Source organism: Herpailurus yagouaroundi, unplaced genomic scaffold, assembly GCF_014898765.1.
Source record: "Herpailurus yagouaroundi ecotype Mexico unplaced genomic scaffold, PumYag 163, whole genome shotgun sequence".
NCBI classification, from domain to species: domain Eukaryota; kingdom Metazoa; phylum Chordata; class Mammalia; order Carnivora; family Felidae; genus Herpailurus; species Herpailurus yagouaroundi.
Window position 1 is genome coordinate 27,943,996 of NW_024412404.1, and position 14,649 is coordinate 27,958,644.

Genomic DNA, 14,649 nt, shown 5'->3' on the forward strand with positions numbered 1-14,649 from the left:
GTATATATATATATATATATATATATATATATATACACCACATCTTTGTCCATTCATCTATTGATGGACATTTGGGCCCTTTCCATACTTTAGCTATTGTTGATAGTGCTGCTATAAACATGGGGGTGCATGTGTCCTTTTGAAATGGCACACCTGTATCTCGTGGGTAAATGCCTAGTAGTGCAACTGCTGGGTCGTAGGGTAATTCTACTTTCAGTTTTTTGAAGAATCTCCATACTGTTTTCCAGAGTGGCTGCACCAGCTTGCATTCCCAATCACCTCTGTTTTTCAATTCTTGCTTTCTTTTTCCTTCCTATAGGTTACTTGAACATTTTTGAGAATTCCACTTTGATTTATTGTAATGTTTTTAGTGTATCTGTATAGTTTTCTCTAGTGGTTTCTATAGGTATTTATATATTATATTGATAAATTATACATATATTATAGTATATCATATATGTGTGTGTGTGTATATATATATATATAACTTATTACTATCTACTGGTGTTGAAATTCTGCGAGTTCTAGTGAAATGTAAAAAGTTTATTACCCTTTACTCTCCCCCATTTATAATATAATTGTCTTAAACATTTCCTCTAATACAAATTTAGAACCACATCAGGCAGCGTTATAATTTTGTTTCAGCAGGGAAATATAATTTTAAAAACTCAAAAAGAGAATGAAAATTTATTTACTATAATATTTACTCTTTCTGTTATTCTTTCTTCCTTCTTAATGTTTCCATATTTCTTTCTTTATATAATTTCCTTTCTTTGGGGGGAAATTCCTTTAGCTTTCCTTTTAGGGCAAGTCTTCTGGGGATAAATTTTCTTAGTTTTTCCTCATCTTAAATGTCTTGATTTCCCCGTCCTTCCTGAAGGATATTTTTGCTAGATATAGAATTCTGGATTAATGGTTTTCTCTCAGTACTTGAAAAAGGTTGTGTCACTTCATACCAGCCTCCATGGTTTCTGATGAGAAATAGACAGTAATTTAAATTGTTTTTCCCTAAAAATAAAGCATCATTTCTCTCTGCTTTCAAGATTTTTTTCTTTGTCTTTAGTTTTCAGAACTTTGACTATGATAATGTCTTCTTGATGTGGATTTTTTTGAATGTATCCTGTGTGGGATTAACTGAATCCCTGAATTTATCCTGTGTGGGATTAAGTTTATGTCTTTTGCCAAATTTAGGAAGTTTTGGGCCATTATTTCTCTGAGTGCTTTCTTGCTCTGCTCTTTTTCGTCTCCTTCTGAGACTCCAATAACATGATTGTTAAGGTCTTTTGTCCCACGGATTTTTCAGTATTATGATGATTAATTTTAAAATATTTCTCACATAGTTGTAACATTCTGGTCATATCAGTAGTGGGCATATACTGATGGTCTTTTTTCATTCAAGCTGAGATTTTCCTGGTTCTTGGTATAAGTGATTTTCTATTGAAACCTGGAGGTGTTATATTGTAAGACTCTGGATGTTATTTAAACCTTCTGTTTTAGCTGGCTTTCTCTGACACCACTCCAGCAGGAGCAGGGAATGGGTTCTGCCTTGATGCAACCAGGTGGAGATAGAAGTCCAAGTTTCTCATGAGACCTATATTAACACCCCAGGGGAGGTTCCTTGTTACTCATGGTGGGAGTAGGAATTCAAGATCCCACATATTCTCGACTAGTGCTGTGTGTGGAGCAACTGAGGTGGTGGATATTGCCCAGTGGAAATGGATGTCCCAGCTTCTATCTGAGACCATGCCTTCTCCGATACCCTCAGAAGCTGACATGCTTCAGTACAGACTGCTGATGGTAGAAGTCTAGGCTCCCCACTCTGCTTTTGTTGGCATGGGGGAAGGTTATTATCTCAAAGTTTTCCTGTCTTGCTAGTATGCCTCTTTCCTGGTCCTTTGGCTAAAGAAAGTAGGCTTTTATTGGGCTTTTTTTTTTTCTTTTTGGTCTACATTTGTTTGTGTTTTATGTTATTGGCTATTTGAGCTCCAAGCCTGGCGTATTTTAGGTAAAACAGAAAACCCAGTGTATTCGTCTGAGTGGCTTAAACAACATAAATTTATTTCTCACCATTATGGTGGCTAGAAGTCCAAGGTCAAGGTGTTGGCAGCATTAGTTTCTCCGGAAGCCTTTCTCTGTGGCTTGCAGATGACCACCATCTCACTGCATCCTCAAATGGTCTTTTATCTGTGCACACACATCTCTGGTGTCTCTTCCTCTTCTCGTGAGGACATGGTCATATACGTTTAAGACCCCACCCTTATGATCTCATTTAACCTTAATTACCTCATTAAATAAAGCCTCATCTTTAAATACAGTCACATTGAAGGTTAAAGCTTCCGTATATGAATTTCAGGGCTGATGGAACACAATTTAGTCCAGAACAGGCAGGGAATTCACCATCATATTGTTCCTTGGGTCCTGAGAACCTCAGCCTGTCCATCTCTCTCCATCTTTCAGAGTCTTCTGATGTTTGTTTTAAATGTAATATCCAGGGTTTTTAGTAGAAGGAACTGGGAAAAGTCAACTTGATGTTCCTGGAAGCAGAAGTCCTTCCTTTTGAGCTCTTTCAAGAGGATTTTGGAACTCAATTCAAAGCAATTCTGCTGTGCAAGAGCCAGGTCTTATTGGGCAAGAAATACTTTTGTTGGAATTTTCATAGCCTTTGGGAACTGGGAGCATAAAGATTATTCCATAAGCCATAGAGTAGAGAAGAATATGGGATGTGTGATGGCAAATTTCCATCCCAAAAGGAGAGACAATCCCTTTATCTAGGCAGAAAATCTGCTCAGATGGAACTGACAAAGGTTTAGAAGCTCTAAGCCTCCGAAAAGGAGCCAGTGTCTCCATCTCCTTGGACCATGTGAGGCAAGACAGTAGGGATCTGACTTGAGCCACCTTCCCAGGGTGTAGAACAGAGAAGGCAAGTGTCTGAGATAGAGCTGTGTATATGTGCACACATGTGCACAGGTGGAGGTGTTGGGGAGCAGCACCTGAGTTCTGCAGCCCTCCACAACAGGGGTGCTGTGTTCCTTTTATTTTTGCTCACATTAGTCACAGTCTGTAAGCTTTCAGTCTCTAACAGAAGCTCCAGGGCCCTCCAAGGCCCTGTGGCCTCTGGAATTTCCGTGTCACCGAAGCTGTCAACTCCCCAGGCGTGGGTGGCAGAGCAAGCTCCTCCTATTACTCAACTCCGACTTCTCACTATTAAGCAGGGGCTCCTTGAGGAAGATTGATTTACCACATTAAACGAGCCTCCATGTGCTCGATGAGAATGTCACAAGACAAACGGCTCCTGCCGCATGCCTCCAGCCCACAGCCCCCCGTTTCCATTACATTTGGGCCAGAGTCATGGTGGATGAGTTTGGGTGTAGTTCATTTTCTGCCTTACACGATAAACTTGTCAGCCTTTGACCGATCAGCTACTTGTATGCAGGAGTTCGTTTGCAAGGCCACCTGGCATCCCAGCTCTGCTGTCCTGCTCCCATTTCACCCTGTCTAATGAGCCAGGACCTGGTTACTGTTGGTTGGCGCTGAGCTCTGGGGCCCTGCACAACCCGCATGCTCAGCCCCTCCTCAGGGTCCCATCTCTCCTGCCTGGAGGCAGCTACAGCACTGATGCCTGGGGAGATGTCCTTGTCTGTTGCTTCAAGTTGTCCATCTGGGAAGGAGTGTGCAAAGCCTCCACTCTCCTGCGCAGATGTGTTAGGCTTACTCCCCAGCATCCTGGATGGACAGGCCTGCCTTGAGTTTCCTGGGGGAGCTATAGCCTGCCCGCTCCACTTTGGGAGCTATTCTAAGGAAATAGCTTCGAGGCTATTCTAAGGAATTTGGCTTTGGGGTATTTCCAAGGAAATTTTAGTGTAGGCAGATACCCAGCCTGGGGTCTCAGAGCTCACTGAGACATGACCAACAGGGCCAAGGTATGCAGCATTGGGGATTCCCATGGCCCTTTAACTGACCTCCAGACCCACATCCTTCCCAAGCTGCTGGGCATCCCCTAGACTCTGATCTGACCATATCAACCCCAGCCCAAGATCCTTTGGTGGTTCCTTGTTGTTGCTAGATGAAACCCACATTCCGGATCCTGCCATTCACAGCCCTTGATGATCTGTTCCCAGCCTGGGCGTTGTGGTTGCACGCCTGAGATCAGGTCTATTTCCCTCCATTTACTGGGTGACCTTAGACAAGACATTTAGCTTCTCTGTGAATGGGGATGATAAAAATGCCTATCTCATGTTCGTCAATATGAGGGCTTCAATAGATGCCTGGCACATAGTAGGTGCTCAACAAAGGTTAGCTAATAGCATCACTTCACTGCATTTTTTCAGCCTCACCTAAATCTTGCATGCCTTTACCTATAATCTGGGGATGAACTGCAGCCTGGGGTGGTCTGCTCACTCAAAAGCTCCACCCATAAGCCTGGGTGTTTATACCCCAGCGCTTAGAACCTTTTCCAGCACTGTTATCTCCCTCCTGACATGTTTTTCCCTTCCTCTCTGCCTGTTTAAATCTGATCCCAGCCTGGCCAAGGCTTCTCCATTCTCTGAAGTCACCAGCCAGCCTGGGAGCCAAAAGGAACCCCCAGAATAGCACACAGGGCAGGGCCGGGCACCAGGGCCATTGGCAGGGACTCCAATTGGAGCAGAGAAGGGCAGGCCTGGGAGCCTTGCAAAGGGTGAGGAATCCCTTCCAAATCTCCATCCCCTCCCAATCTCTCACCATTCTCCCATCCCACAGGCTCTATGCCCTGAGGGTAGTGGTTTTCTCACCCTCAAGAGGCCATTGACCTTTCCTGTTAGCCAGATGGACTCCTCCAGGCTCCCACTCTGCACTGTGTACACAGATCTCAGCCTCACCTGTCTATATACACTCTCAAGTCCACTGTCAGCCATGGACATTTTCCTGTGCCCACCTGGACTAGGGACCCAGGCCTCACCCTCTACAAGCTCACAGACATGGGAGAGTGGACTAGATCAGGGTTTCTGGAGCTGGACTGGCAGTGACTGCTTAAAGTATAGGGAGGTCTGAGGTCAGCAGCAGGGCCTTTTGCTGTAGGGTCATGCACAGTGCAATAGGAGACAACAGGTATAGAGGGGACCAGTCCAGCCTTGAACCCAGGCACCATATGAGGTCAGCCTGGTGGACAGAGCAGAGGTTCCTTGTATGCCCCAAGCAAGCAGCTGAGCTAGCATGCTCTGGGTATGAGGAGTTCTGGAGTGCAGGAACTCTGTCTGGGCCACACCCCCCATGCCAGGCACAGTACCAGCCCTGTTAGAGGATCGGGGAGCTTGGGAGGTGTTTATGAGTGGAGCTCTGATAGGCGGAGTAGGAGAGGAGCCCCCATACATCCTATGATGTAGAGATGAATGAGCCCAGGTGTCTAGGGAGTAGCAGGAGGTATGAGGTCCATGCAGGGATTCAGGGGAAGTGATCCCCAGAAGGGCAACATGATGAGCCATTGGGCCCAAAGGGCTATACTTAGATTCAACTTCGTGGGCAATAGAAGTCATTTCAGGTTGAAGAGGGTAACCCAGTGACAGCACCACACTGAGGAGTAGAGGGAAGGGCAATTCCCGAAGGCTTCAGCTGGTAAATCTTTAGATCCTCAGGACATGGCCTAAAGCCTTGAAGGAGGCCTAAAGCCTCCTCAGATTCCAGGAAATCCCAGGAGGCCATGTGGAAGATAATGAGTCATCCTGGCACCATTGGGATCAAGAGCAGTGCTGAAAGTGCAGTGTTCTCCAAGCCCTCATCTAGATAGGCAGTGGGGAGCAGATGACCCAAGGATGGGCTGGCTTGCTTGTCAACCTCCTTCCCAGAGTGGAAGACTCGCTGTGAGAGGGATTTGCAAGAAGTGGGAGGGAGGGGATGGGTGGGGACTGCCGACTCTCTTCACATGAGATTATATGTGGACACTTCTCATGAACTGGAGAAATCATGTGGGCAGAGCAGACAACACCCAAGTGGCCTTGACATCTGTGTGCCCAGCACAACGGCCCCACTCAAGTCTTACTCCACTGGGGTGGGGGAGAGTCACCACACACCCCAGTGAGGGTGCAGCCCAGAAAGGTTGGGGTGAGGCTAAGAGCAAGGAGGAAGAGACAGAACCTTATCGAGGGCCACCCCAGGTCCCTAGCTGGATAGAAGGAAGGACAAACTACCGTTGGCAGCATCAAGCTATATATAGACTCAGCCTCCTATTGACTGGGGTAGGTGCTGTTGGCCTGGCTCCAACCCACAGGCAGGACCTGGCTGGTGGACAGAGGCTATGGGGAGATCCTGAACCTAAGCCACACCTGCTCCCACACATTCCCTGGACTTCAGAAAAGCAGTTTCCAGATGGCTGTGAGAGATGATGGGCATAATTTTTGGCTTGAGGCTCTGGAAGAAGAGAAGCTTCCAGAGCCAAGGGCTCTGAAAGAGAGAATTCTGACCTATCAGTAAATGGATCCCAATAAGGAGGGGAAGGGCAGGAGCAGAGAGGTATGTGTGGCTGGACAGGCAGAGGGCTGTGTGCTTGGACTCCAGCTGACTACAGGAAATAGGAGAGCCAGCACTCAGGACCAGGGCCTGCCCAAGTGCCTGCCTTAATGGGACAAGAGGGAGCAGGGTGGGGGTGGTCCTGATTGTCATCTTGGAGGGCTCCTTGGCCCCCAGAATGTTTCTCTCTGACAAATAGCTTCCTGGACAGGGACCTCGAATTTCAATACCCACAGGGATCAAGGGGGTTGAATGAATGAGAAAGGACTATGATAAACCAAGGGTGCAGCTTCTCAGCTCCAGCCAATTCTTGCAGTGTGAGAATCTGAACCCAACATCACCAGATGGTATAAGTTAGGATTAGATTTGGCCATGTGTGACAGAAAGCCCAAAATAATAGTGGCTTAAAGAAAACAGGTTTCTGTTTCTCTCTCTCTCTCTCTCTCTCTCTCTCTCTCTCTCTCTCTCGTGTACACCAGAAGTAAGCCATCCAAAGCTAATACATGGCGTCTAGGGTTCTTCCATCTCACTGCAAGGATGTGGCCCTGCATCCATATGGTCCAAATGGAGGCTAGAGGTCCAGTCATCACACTGGTGTTCCAAGCAGTGGATAGTGGAAGGTGGGAAGAGGGGCAAAGAGCATGTGCTAGTTATCTTTAAGGAGCTCTCTTAGAAGCTGTCACGTTGTGTTTCTAAATGCTGTTGGCAGTGGGCAATGTAGCTTGAGTTCTGGTTCTCCCTGTGCCAACCAAAAACCAGGCACTCTGTGACTAAAGGGAGAATGGATATTGCCATCTGCAGCTAGCAATCTCTGCCACATAGTGCCCCTTTGCCTCCAAATACCTTGCACCCCATCTTCCATGCATAGAATACTCTGGGGCTTGGAGGGAGGGGTAACTCTGCACTTCATCCTGTTACAGCACCCAGCCCAAAAGGCTGGATAGAGGAGGTGGTGGAGGTGGAGGAGGCTGCCTAGGGCAGCCCATCTGGCCGGGCCAGCTCTACTCCAAGAGAAACCCCATGCCCAATGTCCCCCATGGAGAAGCTGAGCTGCCTTGGTGATATGTCTCCTGCACAACTCAGTGGCTTTTAGTGACATGCCTGAAATGGCCCCAATGGGCTCACCTGCATATGGCTTTGGGGCAGCCTGTCCCTTCCATCTGCCCTCTGCATTGAAATAACTGCCGAGGTGGCAGGGGGCAGGGAGGGCAACACGTTGAATCCCTCCCTTCAGCTTTTTGTGTGAAACTGACTGATTTTTAAATTTCAGCAACTAATGTTCAAAAACTGTAGTTCAGGACAAATAAACATGCCTATGTGCCACATGTGGCTCTTAAGGGCCACAGTGGGGCGGGTGGGGGTGCGGCTGGATGGGGGAATTGGAGCTCCTCCCCTGGCAAAATCTGGCCAGTGGGTCTAACATCCATGGAGAAGGCCCTGCATGAGCCCCCTCATCCTAGAAGGCAGGGCCAGTGACCACCCATCCAGGGGCAGAACTGGCCACAGATGAAGAGTGAGTGGGACTCTCGCAGAGACCCTGAGAGTGAGCCGGCTGCTGGGATTCGCACAGAAGCTCAGGACAGTCTGGCTGACTTCACCGCCTACCCGCTGGGGTTCAAAGAGGGGTCGGGACTGGCTCAAGGGCTGGGTGTCTGCCTGTGATATGTGACACTCTGTGGAGGGGACCTCAAGCCTAGGGTTTGGGGGTAGGTGATAAGGCCTTGTTTGCCTGGCCCGCAGACTCCACCAACCGGGACGCACTGGACATGATTGAACGCTGCATCTGCCTGGTATGCCTGGATGCCCCGGGAGGCATGGAGCTCAGCGACACCAACAGGGCACTTCAGCTCCTTCACGGCGGAGGCTGTAGCAAGAATGGGGCGAACCGCTGGTATGACAAGTCCCTGCAGGTAAGCCTCCCCAGTGGCGTGGCCAGGGGCCCGAGCCAGCACATGCTCACATCCAGCAGACTGGCTCACTGGCCTGTGCTACCCAGGATGCTGCATCGGGGGCCAAGGGAGCTGAAGGAACTGGAAATGTGCTGCTGGTGTCAGCCCCTGGACTGGCCAGGATGCTTCTCTGGAGCAAGTGCCCGAACCCAACTCAAACCTCTGGGTCAGACCTGGGGCTCATTCCCTATCTCCCTTCACGCACTATAAGGTGAGGGACATCACTTTCATAATGACCATATTAAATAGCCAGCAATCTCTATGCTTTGGGCTAACATTGCTCACACTGAGAAGCATTTCTAGGCAACATCTCATTTTCCGCTTTCTCTGGCCCCTACGTTCTGGTTATCCTTTTTTATTGGTTTGCATATTGATTCTGCTATTCCTGATGAGTTCTCTTGCTGCTGTGCTGGCTGTCTCAGCCTCCACCAGTGGTGCTAATGGCTTGTAATCTTTCATGGAGCAGCTGTGGGAGAGATGATATAATGGATGTACAGGACCGGAAACATAGCAAGCCTTGGGAGTGGTTTTTAAAAGGCACCGTTTTCCTTCCTTTCTTTTAGTGACAGGGACAGAAAATCACTAATGCATGAGTGGGCACAGCCTTCCCCTCCTGCCTCACATGGGTGACTGTGCCCACCTCTGGGCTCTTTCCACGGGCAGGACAGATGATCAGGTGAGCTGGAGGAGCCAAAGAGGCTCCCAGGGACGTGAATTGAAAGGATCAAGAGCTGGTCTCAGGACAGGAAAGCAGGGGATGTTGGGGAAAAGAGAAAAGAATCTGCAAGGGTTGAGTTTTGAGAAAGATGACGTGGGAAGATTGAAGAATGGGAGGAAAGCTTCGGGTCACCAGCACGTGATGTGAGAGACTGGGCAAGACATGAGGAGAGTCAGCTCACGTGTGATTGTTACAGCATCCTGGAAGAGTATCAGTAAAAATGTCAATAGCTTGTTTGTTTGCTTGTTTGTTTATGGACGGTGGACCAGACTCTCTTGAGTGTGATGCTGTGCTGAGCCGCTATAGGCAGCCCCACTTTATCTGGGGTACGCTTTAACAATCAAATCTCAATCTCATTATTTTCTGCCAGCACTTCTGTACATGCTGAGTATGTTCCTTTTCTAAGTCGGCTAAGTACAGCCTTGGTAAAATCTTTACAGTGCCTGTGGACCTTTCCTATACCTTCTTTCTAATCCTCATAGCAATCCTGTGAACTGGGCCTTATTGCATCCATTTTAAAGGCGAGCAAACTGAAGCCAGAGAGCTGAAATGTCTGGTTAAAGGTCTCCCAGCTGGCAGGTGGCAATGGCAGAGCTGGAATCTGGGTCCCTGACTCGAAGCCCAGGCAGCAGGGAGCAGAGCATCCTCATAACACCCTTCCTTCACTCCCACCAAGAGACAATTTGTTTCTCCCTAGGAATCTGCACACCATCCGAATTGAATCATTATCTTTCAGTCACTCATTCAACAAAATCACTGAGCACCTACTATGGGGTAGACACTGGTTTAGATCCTGGGAATAAAATCCAAGGTAGCCTGACACACAGGGTGGACTCAGATACATAACCACACAAAGCTGTACAGGTTTGTGGCCCCAGTGCCCACTGTGATGGGGAAACAGGGCTTACCAGAAGCTGAAGGAACTTGCCCAGGACTTGAGCAAAGTATGCACAGCTTCCGTGTGAGGTCTCAGGAATCACTGGGCTACCTCAGCCAGGGAACCTTGGGCTCCACCCTCACTGCCCAGAGCATTTCTGGAAAGGAGGTCACACGACAGAGCTGCCTTGAGGCCCCCATATTCTCAGGTCTTGGCAATTTCCAGAAGCATTCTTTTTGGGGAGATCATGTGCTTTGGTGTCCCTGGAGGAGAGGTCCCTGAGAGGTTGAGGATGCCTGGCCTGGAGCCAAGTGGCCAGTTTGAAATGCAGACGCTACCAGACGTGCCTCACCTCTTCTTCTTGCAGTTTGTGGTGAACCGAGACGGCACCTGTGGTGTGGTGTGCGAACACTCCCCTTTCGACGGCATCGTCCTGGTGCAGTGCACAGAGCATCTGCTCAAACACATGTGAGTCTGGGGGCGGGGCCCCTTTGCAACAGCCATAGAAGTCAAAGCCAGACTGCCAAGGGGCTGCCAAGCTAGGCCAAGAAAAATTTGGGTGTCTGTCGGGGGAGGGGGGGCCACATTTGTCCGGAAAGTGTCTTAGCAAAAGATGGGTTTGAAAACCAGCTTGACATCATACACTTTATCTGCCATGGACAGAGGGGGGCAGACTGGACAGCAGGTTTTGGGCGGTTAGAAAAAAGCTTGGCAAAGAATTCTCAGCCAAAAAGGAACACCTGCTTTGGCCCAGTGAAGCCCAGAGCAACATCTAGTGTGTTCAGAGTCAGGGCTGGGCTGGCTTGACCCAGCACAGAGGAGGGCAGGTCCCACCTCCTTCCATCCCCTTGGGCTGTGTCTCTCTCCCTAGCTTCCAAGCTGGCCAGACTGAGTGCTTCTCTATCCCTTAAACACACCGACCCCTTTCCTCTATTTGTGGTTTACCCATTCTCTCCTTCTAGAATCTTCTCTCTGAATCTAAGTTCTAAATCTCTACCATGATTTAAGAACTCTTTAGGATCCCTAAAAGCCCTCATGGACAAAACAACACAATTTGCTTCTTCAATTTCCTTCCAAGTGTTTCATAAATGCCAGTGGTGGAAAGCGGTGGAGTGGGAAAGCGTGAAAAGAAATACGGGGCTCTGGAGTCAGGCAGAACTGGCTGGAATCCTGGCTCTGCCCCATGCTCCTTTGAGTGGCTCCGCTGACCCTCAGTCTGTGTTTCCAGGGACAGCTCATACCCACTGAAACTCCAACAGCTAAGACGCATGCTGCCGGCAGCCCACAGCATGTGGCAGGGCCGCACGAGGTCACCTCTCTCTGTCTGCAGGGTGAAGAGCAGCCAGAAGCTGGTCCGAGCCGACTCCGTCAGCGAGCTCCCGGCCCCCAGGAGGCTGCGTTGGAAATGCTCCCCGGAAATTCAAGGCCTCCTAGCCTCCTCAGCAGAAAAACTTCAACGGTACAAAGTCCAAGTCTCTTTTAGGGGGATTGCTACCACCTCACCACAACCCCCTCTATCCAGGCTGGATATCCAGAGGCAGCCTGGAAGTTTCTAAAGACCCCAGCTCTTTGCCTCCCCTCGCCCACCTGCACTACTCCCTCCCACCCCCATCATGGAAATGTATTCAAACTAAAGGGGAGTTACAACTCTCTGGGAAATAACCTTGCTGGAGTATCCATCATTTCCATAAAATGCAAACATGGAGCTATTTTTTCGTGGGTTTCACCTGACTGAGCAGAGTCAAGACGGGGAAATCATCCCCCTCCTTTCGGGGGGAGTAGTAAACAACTGGTTTGCATAGGTCATTTGAATCCAAGCTATTTTGATTTGCTTGAATTTACACTGCAACTTGACAAGGGGGCCTTTTTTCCCAAGAGGAGGGAGGCAGTCAAGGCCCTAACGGGACCGTGCAGGAGGGCCCAGGATGGGTCTGGGCATCTCTGGGTGGGCCAGCACTAGAACGGTGGCAAGTTGTGGAGTGAGCTGTAGGCTGGCAACTAGATCTGGACCTTGGTTGTTCATTCCCTCATTCGGTAAGTGAGCATGATTCATTCATTCACTCATTCACTCATTCATTAAACATGTACAGAATTTTAAGTGTGCCAGGACTGTGGAAAGGCTGAGGACACCAAAATGAATATACCACGGAGCCTGCTGTCCATGCTTCAGTGGAGGAAGGAGACCCTCAGACCAAAACGTGTGACACAATAAAGTGCCAAAACCAGGGAAAGGCATACAGACCCGAACTCACAGAGGCTACAAGAGTGGAATTCTACCAGGACATTGTGGGAGGGCTTTGCAACGATGGGCCTTGAAGGATGGATAGGAGTTCATGGTGCAGGCAGGGGAGAAGAGGCAGAAAGGCAGCTTGTTCAAGCTTGTACAGGTTCGTAGAAGATCCAGGCTGGCCTGGAAACCAGCAACTGAGAGAATTGGCAGAACTGAGGCACTAAAGGGACGTTGAGGCCACATTGTGAATACATTGCTGTTCTTGCGTTATGGGACCTGGAAGCTGTCCTTCAGTGGTGAAGAGCCCCTGGAGGGTTTTGAGCAGGGGGGTTCAGGGGGCCAGTGAGGAGATTATGGGAAGCGCATGGGTGAGTGGGACAGATCATGGCCAGGCTTGAAGGGTAGAAAGGGCAAGGCCACTGCAGGCTGCTGTGGAGGATGACTGGCTGTGGCAGGAGAGTGGGAGAAGCCCCAGGTGTTCATCTACAAATGGTGCTGATATCACAACCTTACGGGGCTGTTCTTGGGATGAGCAGGCCTCTAGGAGAGTGAGTTGGTAGACTGGCAAGTCCTGGGTGGAGAAAACCCCCACTCATTTTCGGAGATCTGAATGGGGCCCCTGAAGTTTTCTTTTCAGAAGTGGGGAACCAGGAGAGGCCTGAAGCTGAGAAAGCAGGAGGAGCCTTGGGGGTCCTGGGCCACCTGTGGAAGGGAGCAGTGTCTGTGTGAGCAGGGCCTGGGCAAGAGGTTTCCAGGTGGCTGTGTGACCATGAACTCAGCCTGTCTAGAGAGAGTTGACTAACAGGTTGGACTGAGGGGTGGGCCTCCATGGGTCTCCAGAACCTGACATGGCCCCACTGAGAGCTGAGCTCCCATGAGGAAGGGGGAATAGCTCAAGGAAGGGCAGGCAGGCAGCATCTGCGACCTGAGGAAGTATGTGCGTGGAGGCTTGGGGTTGCCTGCCCAAGGCTCTGTGTTCACTTATGGCCAGTGGACAGATGGTGTGGACCCTGCCGGACCATGTTGCAATGGACAATCAGCCCAGACCCCAAACTCATGAAGGAAGAGACTGGTCAATAGGGGATGACAGGTACTCAAGGGTCTCAGTGTAGACTCAGGGAATCTACCTGTTACTCTGACAGTGACTCATGGGGAGTAAGGACCTGGGCATGCCATGAGAGGCTCAGTAATAGTTCCTGGGGTTTATAGTCAGCGGCCAAGCCCAGAAGAGCAGCCCTTGCTGGGGTGGCCATGACCAACAGGGAGGCCCCAGGTCTTCCTCTCATAACACAACAGGGAAGAGTCTCTGTGAAGAGACATGGCTTACAGCCATCTCAGAAATAGGCTTTTTCCTGGGCAAAGGTGGCATGCCCAGTCTGGCAGAATAGCCAGGATGCCAAAAGAGTCTGACGATGTGGGACACACCTTCCCAAACAGGTCAAATGAACGGCCTCCTTCAGGCCTGCTTCTGTGGGCAAGAGGCTTCTAGGATTTTGTTTGAGGACACTGCTCTCCCTGCCCATGCAAATGCCTCTCAGGCCCCTGTGCTCCCAGGCCCCTCCCCTACCACCAGAACAGGGCCACTGCCCTGTCTGGCCAAGCCTCACCTTCAGCTCAGGGATCCCTGGTCTGGCATGCCCTCTGCCACTTCTGTATGTCAAGGCCTGTCTCTGACACCCGATATGTTCCTGGTGGGCAAGGACTGTGTCCTCAACTTCCAGAGCACTAGGTTGTACACCAAGCCTGAGCAACTTGGTTAGACTTTGTGGTGTGTGCATTCCATTTTACATGTAATAGCACCTCTTCTTCTTCTGCCACAGAATAGTAAAGAATCTCGACTTTACTGTTTATAAGTTTGACATCTTCGGGAAAACATTCATTAAGAAGCAGAAATGCAGTCCTGATGCCTTCATTCAGGTGGCCCTCCAGCTGGCCTTCTACAGGTGAGCAAAGCCTGCTGGCGGAATGATGCTGCCCAGGCGGGCTGACTGACAAGCTGCCCTAGACTCTAGAGTCTAGAAGCATCCTAGAGGGAGGAATGACTTCCTGTGGGCCTAGGAGATGGGAGGACCAGAGCAGGCTGCATGAAAGAAGGTGCCACTTCATCAAAGTGTGAATCCAGTCTCAGAAAAGAGAAGGAAAGACATCAAGTCAGGAATTTGCCCGAGTGATGGCACAGGTGCACAGAGCTCAAAGCGCCAGAACACTGAGCTAACAACGCGGGTGATGGAGGCCGCTCCTACTCTTGCCCTCACCCAGCCTCTGGCTGTGCCCTGTTTCTTTATAAGGACATGGAACCAGCATACCCCCCACCCCCGCCCACTGTGGGTCAAGTCAAAGAATCTGAACTCATCTTTGATTTGTCCCTGTCTCTCATTCCCCACCCGTGACACCA

At 49.7% G+C, this 14,649-nt stretch overlaps 1 protein-coding gene across 2 annotated transcripts in view; it reads left to right on the forward strand.

Moving 5' to 3' along the window:
* The window catches only part of CHAT (choline O-acetyltransferase), a 45,178-nt gene that overhangs the window by 21,364 nt on the left and 9,165 nt on the right, over window positions 1-14,649 (forward strand). For both annotated transcript variants that reach the window (XM_040485725.1, XM_040485726.1), the window contains 4 exons: window positions 8,221-8,390; window positions 10,392-10,492; window positions 11,355-11,483; window positions 14,075-14,197. In XM_040485725.1, coding sequence (XP_040341659.1) covers window positions 8,221-8,390; window positions 10,392-10,492; window positions 11,355-11,483; window positions 14,075-14,197 — 523 coding nt within the window. The remainder of the gene's footprint in view (window positions 1-8,220; window positions 8,391-10,391; window positions 10,493-11,354; window positions 11,484-14,074; window positions 14,198-14,649) is intronic.